Genomic DNA, 18246 nt, shown 5'->3' with positions numbered 1-18246 from the left:
AGGAGAGGGGGTGGTCCACACCTGTCCTGGCCCACGGGTCTCCTGATCTAGGCTAAGCCCCTTCCCCGATCCGGGCCTCAGTTTCCCCTTTCAGAAGAGGTTTTAGGCACGAATATTTTCAAGAAATTTGTTTTTAAGAAAGTTGGTGAGACAAATTGAAATTCATCCACCAGGCACAGTGACTTCTACGAAATGCTATTATTTACTATTTCAAAATCAAGTGTCTGGGTGGCCTGTCCTTGTCACAGTCGATTAGAGAGAAGGAGGAGGACACAGGTGGCCTCAGCACAGGATGTCAAGACCCAAGCGAAGGCAGGTTCCCAAACACGGGAACCCCGGGTCTGGTGGTGCAGGACCACCCCCGGGTGCACTGGCTGAACCTGATCAAGCTAGAGGAGACCACGGCCAAACATGAACCTTGAAAGCGCTGATAATGGAAAATAATCTTCAGACGTAATCATCTATTCCTAACGACAAAACTAGAACATTCACATTCCATGGAGCAGGCTCGATAGATTTTAAACACCTTCCTCTCCTTGGGCCAACAGCAAGTTGGGAACAGATTTCATGGAATTACATGAATGGCATTCCTTTGTTCATTCATTTCATAGATATTTCCTGAGTCTGTACCAGGCACCACGGGAGTTGCTGGGGGATTCTGCGGTGACTGGCATAGGTGGGACCTTGCCTTCACAGAACTCACAGAGAAGAGAAGGGTGCTGTGGGCTCATGTAACAGTCTCCCTGAAGAAGGGACTCTGCCCTGAGACTAAGAATTAAGAAGCAGCTGGCCAGCTATGCGGCAGGAGTTGCGGGCTATCTCAGTGAAGAGAATGTGGATATGTTAGTTTCCTGTTGCTCTGTAACAAATGACCACAACCTTAGGGCTTAAAACCACACATTCACCCATAGCTCCCATGGATGGGGAGTCCGGGCACCGCTGAGCTAGGTTCTCTGCTGGGGTCTCGGCCATCGAGGTGTTAGGAGGCTGCGCTTGCATCTGCAGGCCAAACTGGGGAAGAACTGCTTCCAGATCGAACTGCGTCCAAGCTCAGGCTGTGGAAGAATTTCCTTCCACGCTGCTCTGCGACGGGGGGCTCTAGTTCCTTGCTGGCTGGAGGCTGGGGACTGCCACTGGGTCCTCCAGGAGGTCCCCACAGGCTTCTCCAACACGGTGGCCGTCAAGGACACTCTTTATCTCTCATCTGCTAAGGTGAAGTTTAAGATAATGCAATGCAATCACACCAGGGGCTTCCTTGGGTGCTCTGTGGTAAAGAACCCGCTTGCCAATATAGGAGACTTGGGTTAAATCCCTGGGTCAGGAAGAGCCCCTGGAGAAGGGAATGGCTACCCACTACAGTATTCTTGCCTGGAGAATTTCATGGACAGAGGAGCCTGGTGGGCTATAGTCCATGGAGTTGCAAAGAGTCAGACATGAGTGAGCAATTAACGCATACACACATAGTCCAGCAATCCTACTCTGGGCATATATTTGGAGAAAACCATAATCCAAAAAGATACATGCACCCCAATGTTCATTGCAGCACTATTCACAATAGCCAAGACATGGAAGCAGCCTAAATGTCCATCAACAGATGAATGGATAAAGATGTGGTGTATATGTATATATATATATATATATAGTGGAGTAGTATTCAGCCATAAGAAAGAATGAAGTAATGCCACTTGCAGCTATATGGATGGACCTAGAGATTATTTGAAGTAAGTCAGAAAGAGAAAGACAAATACCATATGATATCACTCATAGGTGGAATCTAGTTTTTAAAAATCATACAAATGAACTTGTTCACAAAACAGAAACAGACTTACAGATATCTAAAACAAACTTATGGTTTCCAAAGGGGAAAGGTGGGGGGGAGGATAAATCAGGAGGTTGGGAGGACCATGAACACGCCGCTGTAGACAAGACAGATAGCCAACAAGTACCTACTGTGTGGCACAGGGAACTCGCCTGAATACTCTGCGATGACCCATAGGGGAAAAGAATCTAAAAAAGAACTAATATACATATATGTACAACTGAACCACTTTGCTGGACACCCAGAACCAACACAACACTGTAAACCAACTATACTCCAATTAAAACGTGGAAAAACAAATTGGTACCATAACACACACACACAAAAAAAAGACAAATGCTTCTCTAAGTATAAGATAATCTTCTGAAGAGCATGCTCTCCAGAGAATACCAACATCTCTCCAGGAGGGGGGACAGGAGTTTGAGGAGGACTGGGAACGTTTTGAATCTTGAACCATGTGAACGTGCTGCAGTGAAGAAATAAATTCGTTCATTGTTGCAAAGCAACCCCTCCAGAAGCAATATGAAGAAAGGATTAGGAAGAAACCCTGGTAGCTGCAGGAGATGAATTAGTGGTCAAAGAGGGAAAGGCTTTCTTAGCAATCCAAAAATCAGTGGACGGGGACTTCCCTGGTGGTCCAGTGGCTAAGGCTCTGGGCTCCCAATGCAGGGGGCCTGGGTTCCATCCCTGGTCAGGGAACGAGTTTCCACATGCTGCAACTAAGACTGTGCACAATCAAAGACATAAAGACATTTTTTAAAAAACAGTGGAGGCAAACAGTGACTATGGAGGTGAAGGCGAGGTTTGGAATCTCTCTAGTGTTGAGCCTCCCCCAGACTTCCTGACCCCCCTGCCTCACTTCTTGGCTCCCCTTGCCCTACAGACATGGTCTCAAGTACCGGGCACTCTTGGATTCCAAGAACTCGGCTGCCCCTAAAGGAAAGGCAATGGGTCCCTGACATGTAGCGCCCACCTGCTTTCAATAATTCTGATACAAAGCGCTAATTTCTCTTTCTTTAGTGTATTTGGTGGTCACTTCAAAGAGCATTGCATTAGACCAAAAAAAGAAAAAAAAAAAGGGAAAAGGCAACATTAACACAGAACCCTGGCGGGTTGTGAGTGCATCTTTCTCTCTGAACACTGCGCCCTGCCTCCTCTCTGTGCTCTGAATTACCCATCCAGTCCCTGCGTAGCTAAACAATAATAATTACCATACAAATGAATATGCCTATGTGTCATTTTTCTCCCTAAAAGCAAGAAAGCCTGTTTATTTTGGATGAGGGTTTGTTTTGTTTCTCAACAAACAGAGCACATAATTAGGTGCCTCACCTCTTCCTCTTGAAATTCTGTCTCCACTGGGAAGAGATGAAAAAGGTACTGGATGCCCCTGGAAGCTCAGAAGAAATTTTAAAACAAATTAAAGGAGATATTTCTTTACTCGGCAGGTAACAATGGGCTGGACATGATTGGAATCAGAATGTCAGGCTAGAAGGAGCTCTAGAGCGCAAGTCTGAGCCCAGTGGAGACACAGAGGTGGAGGAAGGTGAGGTACTCGCTGGAGAGACACAGCCGAGTGATGATCAGACAAGAACAGAGGGGCCAAAAACATCTTAGTTCTGGGGCTGACTGTGGGGACTCTGGGCAAGACCCTGCAAGCCTTATGATGCTGTATCCCTAAAACATGGATGATGACAGCCCCACCTCTACTGGGTTGGTGCACAGATTAAACGAGATCATGAACGTGGCCCTCCGTCCTAGACCCCGAATCAGTGGTCACATCAACAGCGTAATAATTACAGCTTCTCTGCACTGTGTCCTCACGGTGAGGTGCAGGGGACGAGGCACCAGACAGGCCTCCCATGCTTTTGTTTGGAGTCCAGACAACAGCTGCCACCATCACCAAGCCCCTTTGCCACGATGTGATTAATTAATACTATTCGTAAGTGTTCTGACCACTTTGATAACGATGTAGCTGCTGGTGAGGACTTGAGATGCCTGGTCTCACGCTTTGTCCACGCTGTAGCTGTGGCCCAGACTTGCAGATAAGCTCAAGAAAGGCTTACAGGAGTTAACTGCGTGTTTAGAGAGTATTCTAGATCACCAAGGACAAATGGGATGCCCAGCTGAAATCATAGAGTGTCACCACGTTTTCCCTAGAAATCATGACTCAGTAACTTACAGAGATCAAAAAAACTTTTAAATAGACAATCATGTGAACACTGGCCCAGGCCAGCTGGCTCCCATGTCTAGATTGTGGCTGGATCTTTGTGTCATGGGTTCCAGAGGTTTTATCTCACCAGTGGGACTCACCCAACCATCCAACCTCCCGATCGCAAGCCTCTGAAGTCTAGGCTGAACACTTACACCCTGGAAACATTTAACAGTCACTTATAGTAATAACTTCCACAAATTAAGACTTGTTTTGAATGTTTCAAGATTGGGAAGAATGGCGTCTCTGGGGGGGTCACTCAGTGTCCAGATGCCTGGCTTTCACGCCAGCTGGTTCAGATCATCGGCAACATGACAGTGGTTGCTCCCTTTTTTCCCTTCCCCCCAGCACACCCCCATCCCGCCCTTGGCCTTCTGCACAGCTCAGGGGTCTGGGCTGGGGAGGGTCCCCTAGAGGCCTCCCTCCCTTCTCTGAGACACGCCTCTCTGCTGGGTATCTGCTGGGCCCTCTTTCTGGAAGCGCGCCCTCCCAGGCGCCCATCTCCAGCTAACATCCCAACTGCACACCTCATCTGGTTTGTCATCTGTCTCCCCACAGCTGGAATCTGTGCTCCTTGAGAGCAGGCGTTTAACTCTTGTGCTCACAGTCTTGGCATTTGGCGCACATGGAAATAAATGAATGAGCAAACAAGTGCCTGTAGGAAACTCTGGCATCCAACCGCGGAGCCATCTCTCCGGGACTTCAGTTCTGCAGGGGTGTGGCTATGGCTCCCGAGCCGCTCACAGGAACTAAAGACGTGCTCCCCATCCACGTGCTCGTGGCCACAGCCAGTCAGGTGACATTCTGCAGCCAGGAGCTTTGGGCACGTGGAGTTGCTGATAGGCCACGCTGTGTCCAGATGTGCTCTTATTTTATTTGTTTTGGTCACACCGCATGGTATATAGGATCCTAGCTCCCTGACCAGGCATCGAACTCAAGCACCCTGGAATGCTTTCATACATTGGAAGCATGGAGACTTAACCACTGGGCCACCAGGAAAGTCCCCCAGCTAGGCTTTTAAATACAGCCCTCATGAATGTAAATTGGTACAACCACTATGGAAAACAGTATGGAGGTTTCTCAAAAAACTGAAAATAGAAGTACCACGTGACCCAGTATTTCCATTCCTGGATATACGTCCAAGAAAACACCAAAACACTAATTTGAAAAGATGCATACACCCCAATGTTGATAGCAGCATTATTTACAATTGCAAAGACAAGTAAACAACCTAAGTGTCCATCAACAGATGAATGGATAAAGAAGATATGGTGCATGTAAACAATGGAATATCACTCAGCCATAAAAAGGAAAGAAATCTGCAGCAACATGTACGACTTGGAGGGCATTATTCTAAGTGAACTAAGTCAGACAAAGACTTTGTCAGAGAAAGACAAATTCTGTGTGATATCACTTATATGTGGAGTCTAAAAAAATATAACAAACTAGTGACTGTAACCATGAAGAAACTGAGAACAAACTAGTGGTTACCAGTGGGAAGAGAGGAGGGGAGGGGACAACGAGGTGCAAACAATGACTTATAAGATCAGCTACACAAGATACGTTGAACAGCATAGGGAATATCACAAATACTTTATAAAAACTACAAATAGGGTATAACTTTTAAAAATTGTGAATCACTCTCTTGTACATCTGTAACATATATTATATAAACCATACTCCAATTGGGAAAAAAAAAAAAACACACAGCCTCCACCCTGCTGAGGGTTCTGGTCTGGGTGACTTGAGAGCACTAATTTCAAGACTGACACTGACCTGCTTGGTCAAAGTCTTGGGACGAGTGGTGTTGGTGAAGAGGAGAAACAGCCCAGTTCTAAAGAGAGGGAGAAGGGCAGACACGAGTGCTTCCAGCCTGGGGTCTACAAGACCAGAGTCTTATTCCACTCTGCAACTCACAGCAGTTATGGATCAAGCCTTCGAGCTTTTTGCACAAGAAAGTCCTGGCCAGTTTCCAGTCATTTAGGGTGCTCCACCACCCCCCTTTATTCCAGATTGTCTCAGAATTCCCAGATAAGAGGGTGGTCCATGGGTGGGTAGTTTTAGGAAGAGTTGAGCCAAGGTTGGTTGAACTAAGGCAGTGGTGGGGGGTGGGGAGAGGCTGTACTCCCAGCTCTGCCTTGTCCTACCTGCCATCCCCTCTGACCAAGGCGGTCCCTCCACAGATTGCCCCGTCCCCATCTCGAAAGTGTTCAGTGACAAGTCGACTCCCCTGGGCCTGTGTTTGTGGCCCCATCACAAGCCTTCTCGGTCAACCTTGCTTTGGTCACGTGAGACTCTGTCTCCAACGGCAGGTGGTGAGCCCGGGACCCTGGGGACCACCAAGCTCATGGGGGATTGAGGAGGAAGATGTGCTGGGGAAGGGGTTGGGTCCCAATGCGAAGGACAATGCAGTCTCTGCGGTGGGCGCTCAACTAGAGTGGGCAGAATCAAGCCGGGGGACTTGGGAGCCGGGTCACAACGAGGGAACTTGGTTACCATGAAAGTCTACGGTTAAGTGGCCTTTCTCCTAATACTGCTGAAAGGTGGAAGTTTGCTTTTTACTTAGAACTGAAGAGACACAGCAGAAGTGTTTTTATCATCATGTGAAAGGACCAGTTAGGACACGGATTGGAAAACTACAGCCAGGTGCCTATTTTTATAAATAAAGTTTTATAGGAACAAACCATGCCCTTTCATTTGTATATCATGTATGGCTGCTTTCACATGACATCAGAGTTGAGTAATTGCAACAGAGACTGTATGGTCTGCAAAGCCTACAATATTTACTATCTGGCCTGTGTCTCCCCTCTGATGTAGATTGGCCTCTGAGCTCTGGGCGCCTGCCTATTCCTGGGCGGTGGGAGACCACTCACTCGTAGGAAATAATTTGAAGTCAGAGGAAGTCAGCCTGTTCAGACCAGACTTTGAAACTCAAACTGCAGTTAACTTGCGACTCTCTCGTGATTTAGACCCACAAGGCCGAGGACCATGCAGAGCAAGGCTGTGAAAACCACTACTCCTTCACCAGTGTCCTGGGGAGGTGCCCAGGTGTCTTACCAGATGTGGGCCTCTCCATCATTTCAGCAAGTGTGTGCACATGTGTGAATGTGTGTACACAAATGCATGCATACATCTTTTAAAAATACATGCACATATTTTAAAAAACATACGAGTTCTGGTTCTGGGCAAGGTGGAGAACACTGTCCCCACCCCGTCACCCCCACTGACAGCAGCTATAACGCCTGGATTGAGTGCGAGGGGCCGCTCTTTGGGGACTCGGGAAGTATACAGTAACAGGGGAGCTGGGGAGAAGACCAGACTGCAAGATCCCACAAAACCAGTACCTCCGGCCCGGTCTCTCCGGGCGGCCTGAAACCTGAGTTGGGCCATAGGGAGAGATAGAGGCAGGCCGGGAGCCCCTCTTTCTGGCTTGAGCAACACGAAAGGGGACCCTGACCTGCAGAGAGAGCGGGGGGAACCTCCCTTGCTTCTTTTCTGCTTCTTTGCACTCCTGCCTTGAGGCCTTCCTGCTGGAGTCACAGTGACAAGGGGGCTGCAGGGGCCTCCAACTCCCTAGGTGCAGGGGTCCCTCCTCTCCAGGCCCCAGAGAATGCAGCAAAGCCCCACAGACAGCAGAGGGGGTGCGCAGGAAAGCGACGAGACGAAGTCGTTTATGGACTCCTGGGTCACTTCCGAGCTGCTCCCACAGGTCCGACCCCAGCCTTCCAGCCTCCCTGAGGAATCAGCCACAGCACAGACCAGTGCCCAGGCCCCTCCAAGTGGCATCCACACAGCACAACACCACAAAGGCTTGAGAGCTGAGGTGGAAGCCACAACCCAGAGAAGGAGGTTAGAACTCGTGACTGGAGCCTAACTGGGCCAGTCATTTGCTAAGACAAAAAAATATCAACGTTTGCCATGGAATTCAAGCAGGACTCAGAGCCTCAGAGCAATATTTTGAACATTCAGGATACAAAGTGACTTAGCTCAGGGCTTCCCTGGTAGCTCGGTGGTAAAGAAGCCACCTGGTAACAGAGGAGACGCAGGGTAACAGAGGAGAGGATCCTCCTGGTCCGGGAGGATCCCACATGCCACGAGGCAGCTGGTTTCTGGGAGCAGAAACCACGGAGCCCGTGCTTTGGAGTCTGTTCGCCACGGCAGAAGTCACCGCAGCGAGAAGGCCGAGCAACGCAGCTGGAGGGCGGCCCCCATGTGCCGCAAGTAGAGAAGAGCCCGCGGAGCAGCCAGGACCCAGCCCAGCCATAAATAAATAAACAAAGAATTTTAAAAATTACTAAGCAGAAGGAGGACCAGGAAAATTTCAGCTCACGTGGGAAAAGATATCAGACACCACCACCAACATGACTCCAGTGTTGGAATTGTCAGACAAGCAGGAAAGCAGCTGTTATTAAAACAACCGCGACAACAGAGCTCCAAGCGAATGGACGGACACATCGCAAGTCTCAGCCGAGAAACAGAAGGAAGAGAGAAGAACCAACTGGAGTTTTCAGAACTGAAAAATACAATTATCAAAATTTAAAACTCAGTGGATGAGCTCAACAGTAGAATTCAGATGAGAGAGAAGAGATTTAATGAGCTCGAAGCTGGTTCAATACAAATGATGAAATCTTATCAACAGAGAGGGAAAAAAGAATAGAGCTTTAGTGAGGGAACATGAGGGAACATCAACAGCCTGACCTGACCTTCATGCCACTGGGGTCTCGGAAGGAGCCAGGAGAAGGAGAGCGGTGTGGAAAATTATTTGAAGAAGCCATGGCTGGAAACTTCCCAAGCTTGAAGAAAAACGTAAACTTATGAATTGAAGGAATTCAGCAAACCCTGCAAAGAATAGTCCTCCAAAATCCACACCCAAACGTATCACAGTTAAACTTCTGAAAGTTAAGGAAAACAACCTTGAGGCAGCCAGAGAGAAAAGATGCATTACTTAAAAGAGTTCTAGTGACCGCAGATTTTCACCAGAAACCACAGTGCTAAAATGGAACATTTATAAAGTGCATGAAAGAATGAAAGAAAAAATTGTCGGTCTAGGATTCTGAATCCAGAAAAAAAATCCTTCAGGAGTGAAGGCAAAATAAAGACATTCTCAGGACCTCCCTGGTGGTCCAGTGGTTAAGACTCTGCGCTTCCACTGCAGGGGGCAGGGAACTGAAATTCCCCATGCTGCGGGTCCCAGTCAAAAAATAAAAAATAAATGTAAACAAATGAATAAAGACGTTCTCAGATGAAAGAAAAGCAAGAGACCTCATTGCCGGCATATCTAGTCTAGAAGAATTGCTCAAAGAAGTTTTTCAGACAGAAAGGGACACTTGGAACATTAGGAATGAACAACAGAAATGGTAAATACCTAGATAAATACAACAAATGATTCTCCTTGAGTTTTTAAAACATGTTTGATGACTGAGAGCAAAAATGATAGGATCTTGGTGGGATCTTGGTGCATATAGATGCAATACATACGACAGCTACACTAAGAGAGGGAAGAGATCTATATTGTATGTTCTACCCGAAACGGTAAAACACCAACCCGAAATAGACTGTGGAAATCTAAGTCTGTATATTGTGATCACAGGTCATTCCCTTAAAAAAGAGAGAGAGAGAGTAAAAAAAAACACACACAAGCAAAAAATTAAAATGGAATACTAAAAAAAATCCCAACAATCGATAAAGTGGATGAAGATGAAACATGTACTTCTTTTTATGAATCACAAGGTCACAACCCCTCTGCCCCCGCCCACCTGCCCATGCCCCAGGAGGCCAACCTCCATCGAGGGCCTCACTGGGACCCCTGCCCTCTGACGTCATGGGGTCTGGCGGAAGAGGGCATTAGTGAGAGAGCAGAGGACGGAGAGAGAGTGCGGGCCCCCAGCTCTGCCTCCGCCCCCCCCAGCTCTGCCTCCGCCCCCCCCAGCTCTGCCTCCGCCCCCCCCAGCTCTGCCTCCGCCCCCCCCAGCTCTGCCTCCGCCCCCCCAGCTCTGCCTCCGCCCCCCAGCTCTGCCTCCGCCCCCCAGCTCTGCCTCCGCCCCTCCAGCTCTGCCTCCGCCCCTCCAGCTCTGCCTCCGCCCCCCAGCTCTGCCTCCGCCCCCCCCCAGCTCTGCCTCCGCCCCCCCAGCTCTGCCTCCGCCCCCCAGCTCTGCCTCCGCCCCCCCAGCTCTGCCTCCGCCCCCCCCCCCCAGCTCTGCCTCCGCCCCCCCCCAGCTCTGCCTCCGCCCCCCCCCCAGCTCTGCCTCCGCCCCCCAGCTCTGCCTCCGCCCCCCCCAGCTCTGCCTCCGCCCCCCCATTTCTGCCTCCGCCCCCCCCAGCTCTGCCTCCGCCCCCCCCAGCTCTGCCTCCGCCCCCCAGCTCTGCCTCCGCCCCCCCCCAGCTCTGCCTCCGCCCCCCCAGCTCTGCCTCCGCCCCCCAGCTCTGCCTCCGCCCCCCCCAGCTCTGCCTCCGCCCCCCCAGCTCTGCCTCCGCCCCCCCAGCTCTGCCTCCGCCCCCCCATTTCTGCCTCCGCCCCCCCCAGCTCTGCCTCCGCCCCCCAGCTCTGCCTCCGCCCCCCAGCTCTGCCTCCGCCCCCCCAGCTCTGCCTCCGCCCCCCCAGCTCTGCCTCCGCCCCCCCCCATTTCTGCCTCCGCCCCCCCCCCAGCTCTGCCTCCGCCCCCCAGCTCTGCCTCCGCCCCCCAGCTCTGCCTCCGCCCCCCCCCAGCTCTGCCTCCGCCCCCCCCCAGCTCTGCCTCCGCCCCCCCCAGCTCTGCCTCCGCCCCTCCAGGTCCAGGGGCTCCCCCCACCCTATATGTCTACGACCCTCTGCGTTAGTCCAGCTCATCCCTGCAGGGGCCTGACGGCTCCCTAGGTGCCTCCTTGTTTTTCCTCCATCCAAGGTGAAACCCATGTGCACAATCTGACCTTCGCTGGGCTTCAGACCTGCACCCTTCTCTGCAGGTCATCTCTGCTCCGGGACATAAACACATGGCCCGACCATCCCACCCTCCTTCATCTGGAAACAGAGCCCCGCTCCCTGGAGCCCCCAGCCCCTGCCGCCCGGCTCCACGCACGGCTTCTCACCCGCCTGATGCAGTCCTCCTCCTTCAGGCGCTCCTGCATCAGTCTGATGAGCAGCATGTTGGGTACCATCTAAAGGAAAGATGACACGGGATGACGGCCTGCCCCCTCCCGTGTGGGGCTCAAGGGGACACAGAGCTGGCAGGCCAGTGGGCTCCACTAAGGCCCGAGAACCTGGCCCTGAGGCCATGAAGCTTCTCCAGATCCCTGACCAGGGCCCTGTGGCCCCTGTGAAGTCCAGGGCCAACCTGTGGCCCCAGGGTGGTCCAGACTCCTTGATAGCCCCCCAACCCCACGCATGGGCATCCACCCCCACTTGCTTGCTTCTCCAGTGCCCTGCCCCTGCCCAGATGCTCTCCCCCACCCCACCTGGGTGACTCCAGGCTCCCCAAGTGCCACTGCCTGCAGGCAGCCCTCCCTGACCCTTCCCGGGCTGGGCTGGGGGCTGCCATGATCCTCCACGACAAACTCTGTTACTGCACTAACCACGCGACCTTCCAGGGGCCTGTGCACACATCTGTCTCCCCAGAGAACTTCAGAGTTCCTGGACGAAGGGGACTGAGTCTGCCTCTCTTTCGCCCCAGACACTGACATGCAGGAGGGAGCCAGCCCTGCCGTCTCTCCCACCCCCACGTCCCGGGAAGCGGGCCGTGGTGTTCCGCGGTGTGTGTCCCACGGAGATGGGCCAACGCTAGAAAGGAGGGCTTTCTCCCCGGAGAGCTGGCTGTGAGGTACTGACCAGCGCCCCTCGGCTCCTGCGCCAACACAGCGTCGGGGGCGGAGGAAGCCCTGCTGACTGATGACCTAACGACACGTCATGTTCCTTAAACCACGCAGGGAGGAGTGAATCTGCGGCGGCTTCTGCCGAGGGTGTGCTGGGTGCCAGTCTGCGGCAGCCCACGTTTGCAGCTCTGTGCAGTCGGTACTATCTTAATCCTCCTTTTACGGTTGGGGAAGCTGGGCCTCCAAGAGGTGAGGTCACCTCCCCAGGGCTACACAGCCAGGCAGGAGCAGAGGCGGGGCCTGAACCCGATCAGGCCAGGCTCAGGAAGGATGAACCAGTGCAGGTGGGCAGGGGGCTTCTCGGGGTGACGCTCAGAGAGGCCTTCCTTCTGCTTCCTCTCTTCTCGCAGCCTCTCTCTTGGACGAGAGCTGACATCCCATTTTCACAAGGTCTGCTCTTACAACCTCAAATGCCCAGAGCTGGTGCCCCTGGAAAACCCACTCCCAGGTGTCCCCTTGACCCCCAGCCACTAAAAGCTGGTACTTCTCCCCACACTGCCCAAACACTGGGCCAGCCCCAGACCATACCTCCCAAGCTACCTCAGGGCTGATTGGTCTCCGGGAGGGGCTGGACTTCTGCAGGGTGCAGGGCAGGGTCCTTGGGACCAGGGCTGAGCAGGTGTGTGCTGGGTGCACACAGAGGCGCCCAGCTGTGGGGTGAGGGGCAGAGATTTACCTTATGCTCCTTTTGCCAAGCCGGGGGCCCAGGACAGACAGTGGGGACAAGCACCTTGCCCTGATTTCCCCAAGTGTCCTTAGGGTGAATGGGGGCCCTGACAACATTTTAGTGATGCTGGAGAAAAGTCTGGGTCTCGCATTCTAGACCCAGCGTCCAGAGGGACCAGATCCCGCCTCGGGAACGCTACCGAGTCTGCCTGCCGTGCTGCAGCGGCACCTGAAGGGACACAGAGCTGGGACAGCACAGAGCCGCTGGGACAGGCTAGGGGGATGCTCGGGGCTGCTGACTCGGATGTGGACGTTAGTAAGTGTCCGTGCATGTGGAGAACTCGTCCACACCTCACTCTTGTTAGGGCCTAGGAGCAAGGGTCGGAGAAACAGACTGCACCCGGCTCCTCTAACTACTGATGTTTGCCATGTTTATCTGCTCGCAGTGAACAATTCAGTCAGTTTGCACACAAGAGCGATTCTGAGACAGCGAATGGGGTGCTGGACGTGCAGAGAGGACCCGGGAGGTGAGGGGACAATCCTCTCAGGGGTTCGAGGTCTCCTGGATTTTCCAGGAGCGCCCTGACCTGCCATCTCCTTGAGCAGTTTGAATGGGTCCCCAACAAGAGCAGGCTGAGCTTGGGCAGATGGAGGTGGTGGTGAAGGACACCCCGGGAATCCGCCCACAGGGGAGGGTCAGGGGCCAGAGGAGGAGGGGGAGGAAGGTTGTGAGGAGTGATCCAGGAGGTTCTCTCCGGCTTCGGGAGAAGGACGTTCCCAGGGAGAACCTTGGGGGACCACTGGACTGGGTGCGGACTCAGACGCTCTCCACTTGGGCCTTGACCACCCCCTGAGGACCCTGGCCAGTGCCTTCAAAGCTTTGAGTCTCGCTTTCCGAGTCTGTAAATGAGATGCAGATGGAGTCCTTCAGCGCTGCCGTGAGGATTAAGTGAGGCGGGACACGCGGCTGCTGGTGTTTGTGTGTGTGGCCCCCAGCAAGGGCTCGGTGCTGCGGCAGTCGTTACCCTCGGGTGCCCTTAATACACCCAGGACAAGAGTGAAATCATCAGGGCAGGAAGTTTGCCTTCCACTGATCCAAAGCTGAGAGGATGTAAGAGCTGGAGAGGCAGCAGCCGCTTTGCAGGCACACGGAGCACAGAAGGAAGAAAACCAGTACAAGAGGAGGGAGGCACCAGGCTTCTCAGCCCCAGAACGGCTCTTCCAGGATGTCAGATTAGAAGAGGAAGGGCAGACCTTGAAAGTCATGGGGCCACTATGGCTTCTACAAAGTGACAGCAAAAGCAGGAGCAGGAGAGAGAGAATGAATGAACGAGTGACACATACAGAAAAGAGGAGGCCAGAGGCTAGCCAGCATCCAGCCCGTTTCAGCATCTCCTCTGTGTCCTTATATCTGCTGTCAACATCCTGCTTAAGCCGGTAGTTCTCAACCTGAACGCACACCCTGCAAGAGCTTGTTAATGCACAGATCACTGGCCCCGCCCCAGGGTTCTGACTCCACAGGTCTGGGGTGAGGCTGGCAATCTGAATTTTGAGCAGGTTTTCGGGTGATGCTGAGGATGCTGGTCCAGGGACCACACCTGGAGAACCACTGGCTTAAAGAAACTCCAGCAGCCAAGAGCCCCACTGCACGTGGAAGAAGTTGCTGGAGAGGGACCTGTCCTGCTGATGCCCATGTTGCCCCCCAGGACTGGCGAGGGGAACGGGGAGGAGCACTGCCCCTCCCCTCTGCATGGCTCCTATCCTTTCCTGCCCCTGGGTGTCCCTGCCGACCCCAGAAACAGCGATTTCCACCCATGATTCCTCCCCCTTCCCTGCCATCACCCATTCAGGAGGCAGCATTCAAACAGGTTCTGGGACACGGGGGGTGGGGGGTGCAAACACATCAAAGAACACGGGTTGAAAGGCGACAGGTCCGGGTGGAGCGCGGTGCCCCCCACGGTCCACGCGGCGGGGGACAGGCTGGCGACTTTGAGCGTGGCCCCTCTCGGGTGCCCCCCACCGCTCCCTGCCTCGATGCTGTCTCGGTACCAGCTTTGATGTGTCACGTCAGCGGCAGGGGCTTCCCGGGGGCCGCCGCTCGGAGCCCTGCCAACCTGTCTTTGCGGCAATCAGGCTCCCTCCTTCCTGAGCTCTGCCACGCTCTCCCACCCCAGCCCCCAAGTGTGGCTTTTGGGGAGAATCAGGGACAAACTGGATGGAGCCCCGGGCAGCCCCTGCTGGTCCTCGAGGTCAGCACAAGTACAGGTCCCCGGCCCTTGTCTCCCCATGCAGGGGCAATGCGACAGCCAGCCGGCCAGGTCCCTTGCCATAAAGGGCAGAATCAGTGTGTGGCTCCAGTTTGGACCTTTCTTCTCCTCCCAGCGCCCAGGCCTGGGGTAGAACCACTGGCTTGCAACCTCGTAGGTGCCGCCCCTGTCCCGACGGGGCAGCCCCTGGTGTGGACGCTCAAGCCCTGGCTGTCCCTGGGCACCTCGCTGAACTTCTCAGGCCCCGGCTTCCTCCCCTGTGATGACAGGAGCCTGCGTGGTTTCATCACCAGGCCCCGCCCTCAGGGCCCCTGGCGTCCCTGGGTCACCCTTGGGTAACTTACTCAGGAGTTGCAGGTGTCCTGACCAACGGTATGAAGTTCCGTCTGGAGCAGAGCAGGGAGGGGAAGAGTTGAGGCTCCTGGTTGGCCTGACTGCACCCCCTCGCCTCTGAAGGGGCTGCTGCTGGGGGAGGAAAGGCCTGTACTTGGACTGGAACTCACTTAAGACTTGATCAGAGAATCCTTTAAAGACAACTCTCCTTTCAAAGTTTCTCCCGCTTCTCGGGGCTGTCAGAACAGGTTTCCGTGGCAGAGACTCTCTTAGTTCTGAGGCAGGACTCACCTAGTTCTAGCTTCTGAAACAGTGACAGGAGATGGGGGAACGGAGAGCAGGGGACCAGGCTTTGAAGGGAGTGCACAGATCCCAGCATGGGGCGGCCGACAGCCCCGCAGAGGGAGGGGGCCGGAAGGGAGACCCGAGGGTGGGAAAGGCCAGTGAACTTGAAAGGAGCCACGGAGCCTGGTCCTCGGGTTCCTCTGCCTCCCTCCTGGGCTGTAACTTCCTCCACCACCCCAAATCTTCCCCAAGGACTGTTGCACACCACCGCCTCGAGGGTCAGCCGGGGAAGGGCCAAGCACACAGGCCGTGTCGGGGCTCGGCCTCCAGGACAGGGAGCACCCAGGCGGCAGTGGGATGGTGGGGTGGGGTGGTGGACGGAGATCATCCCAGAGGACTGGGAGCCAGGACTGGGGGGCAATCCTGGGAACCTTGGCAGGGGACCACACTCTGTGGGCACTGGCAGGCTGAGGGCACACGTCCCATGATTTGGATGTTATCTAATGGTGATGCCACCTGGGCACTTGGGTGCATCAGGCTCCATCAGGCTCTTAATTTGTAAATGGGACTGAAGTCAGGAGCTAAACAGAACTGAAGTCAGGAAGAACCCAGCTCTGGCGCGTGCTGGCTGGGCCGGCCTTCGGAGTGTGAGTCATTTCGTCACACGACAAACACAGGCTGTTCTGCTCCTTAAGCGAGAGTCGCGTCCCAGAAGAAACCTCGATTTAGCGATCACTGCGTTGTACAAGTAATGACATGAGAAGAGATGGGTGGTGTGTGGGGTGGGCTCCCAGCTGACCAGACGCGGGTTCCCCAGGGAGGGTATTTGACTCCAGACGCCCGGCCCCACATCCAGAGACCCAGACTAAGGGGGTCCAACAGGTGCCGGGTGAGCAACCTGCTGCTCGGGTTGAGGATCTCTGGACAGGGCGGTTTTACATTTGTAAATATGCATGCTTCCTGCAGGGATTTCAATTAATAAAGCTTTTCTTTTTTCCCAGTAAAAATCTAAAATAATCAAGAGCGATCACATTCAGCTTCAGCTACCAAGAAATGTCCCTTCCCTGTGGAACCTCTTCACCTTCTGATCATGTCCTGCGTGATGAGAACCCAGCAGGACTTGACTCTCTTCTCCCTCGATTCCCAAACTCCCAGAGGGGCCAGGACCAGGCTGAGGCTCTCAGGAGCCCCGGACACAAGCCCAAGGTGGGGCTCAAGCTCGGGTCATATGGGTGCGGGGTTGGCGCCTGGGTGGGTGCCGCCTTCAACCTCGTGCCCTGGGCTCCAACTGGCCTCATGCTGGCTCCCTACCCGATGCCACCCCGCCCCGGGGGCCACCCCCTCTGAGCCTTTCAAACGACCCGGCAGCGGGGGGCTGGGGCGTCCCAACGGGTCGGGACCACTATGAGCTGATGGCGCTGCCTGAAGCCAGCGGACGGGTCCGTGGATGCTCTCACACGCTTCCCACTGCTTCTGGGCACCTTTACAACTTCTTGTAACAAAGCTAGAAACCACCCAACCACACAGCTTTCCCATCCCTGGCTGCCTGGAGCCCCCAGCCTCCTCAGCTGCCCCTGCCTGTGCCGGTCTTCTGCAGGATGCTGGGTTCTTCCACATCGTTGCTTTTAGCACAGCTCTGGGCTTGGCTCCACAGAGGCCCTAAACCTTGCTGCCTGTGTGCACAGAGCCACTTTCAGGGCTTACCAGGTGCTCAGAGAACCCTCAGGAAATGAGTGAGTCCAGCGAGCCAACGACTGCGTGAGGGCTTCCTGGTCCCGCGGCACCCTTGTTACCCGCCCGCCCCAGGGGTGAGGAGAAGGCACTCATCTTTGGGTCTCCCATGGTTTGGCGGGAGGGTGCTTGGCACATAGGAGGTGATTGGTAAGTGTTTCAGCCACCACTTGGAAATTTCAAAGATGGAGATGTCTTGGTTAACACCAACTGTACGAGTGAATTCCATATAGGAGGCAGAGCAGAGATTAACAGGAGAAAATTACGTATTTGAAGGTATTATTGCTGCTTGCAAAAGAGAGCTATAAAGGCTCTGGATCAGCAGCGCTTTAAAGACAACGCTTAATGAGCGGCCTCACGGGCAGGCGGCTCGGCAGCAAGGCCACGCGCCCCCTCGCCTCCTCAGAACCTTCCCCTCCTTCATCAGTCCTGATGGCCCGGCCTTTCATCTTCCCCCCGCCCGAGCTTCCGAACCAAAGAACCCCAACAAGACACCCTTGAAAGCACTTCGATGTGGTCTGATAATTAGAGTAATGAAACCCAGGAGGAATTTCCTTAAACTCCCTCCTCGCTGTTGAATTTTATAAACCTAATAAAAGCATCTTTATCCTAGAAATCAGCCTGCCTCCCCCACCCTGGAAAGTTTAGCTTCTGCAGGAAATGAGATAACCACTTTCTTTCTAAAACCATATTCCCACCCCTAGAGCTGCCATCCCCCAAACTCCAACCACACACTCTGACTCTGGCAAGACATGGGGGCTGGGCCGGGGGTATCGCTTGCTTCCGTGAGAGTCCTGGCCAGGGCCGTGGGGTCAGCAAGTGCTCTGGATTAAGCGGTTTTAGAGCTTCACCAGCTGGGAAGGTAGAGAGGCTGGTTTTGCTGAGTGAGATTTTCTTTCTCTTCCATTAAATTGTTACTTTCAGCAAATCAGCAAATTTGAGGTCGGGGGTCTGCCTAAGTGGCACATCATCTCCAGGAACGTCCTCACCCCGGCAGGCCCTCCCGCCCACGGCCGTGCTGCAGGGCCTCGACATACCCACTGCGCACACGCCTCACCAGAGCTGGCAGGGCCACCTGACCAGCGCGCCCA

At 54.0% G+C, this 18246-nt stretch overlaps 1 protein-coding gene across 14 annotated transcripts in view; it reads right to left on the bottom strand.

The window, feature by feature from the left end:
- The window catches only part of AK8 (adenylate kinase 8), a 132946-nt gene that overhangs the window by 100553 nt on the left and 14147 nt on the right, over positions 1-18246 (bottom strand). For 8 of the 14 annotated variants that reach the window (XR_006343300.1, XR_006343299.1, XM_043916504.1 and 5 more), the window contains exon 5: positions 11094-11162. The exons of 2 other annotated variants lie outside the window; for them this stretch is intronic. Coding sequence is in view for 10 of the 12 variants with exons in the window: in XM_043916504.1 (XP_043772439.1) it covers positions 11094-11162 (69 nt within the window). In the remaining 2 variants the exon portion in view is untranslated. Of the gene's footprint in view, positions 1-8731; positions 8880-11093; positions 11163-11459; positions 11481-11829; positions 12012-18246 lie in introns of those variants that run through there. 4 more of the 14 variants (XM_043916514.1, XM_043916508.1, XM_043916513.1 and 1 more) reach the window with 4 other exon arrangements.

The sequence above is a fragment of the Cervus elaphus genome, chromosome 11 (assembly GCF_910594005.1).
Source record: "Cervus elaphus chromosome 11, mCerEla1.1, whole genome shotgun sequence".
NCBI classification, from domain to species: domain Eukaryota; kingdom Metazoa; phylum Chordata; class Mammalia; order Artiodactyla; family Cervidae; genus Cervus; species Cervus elaphus.
This window is presented reverse-complemented; position numbering and strand designations above follow the sequence as displayed.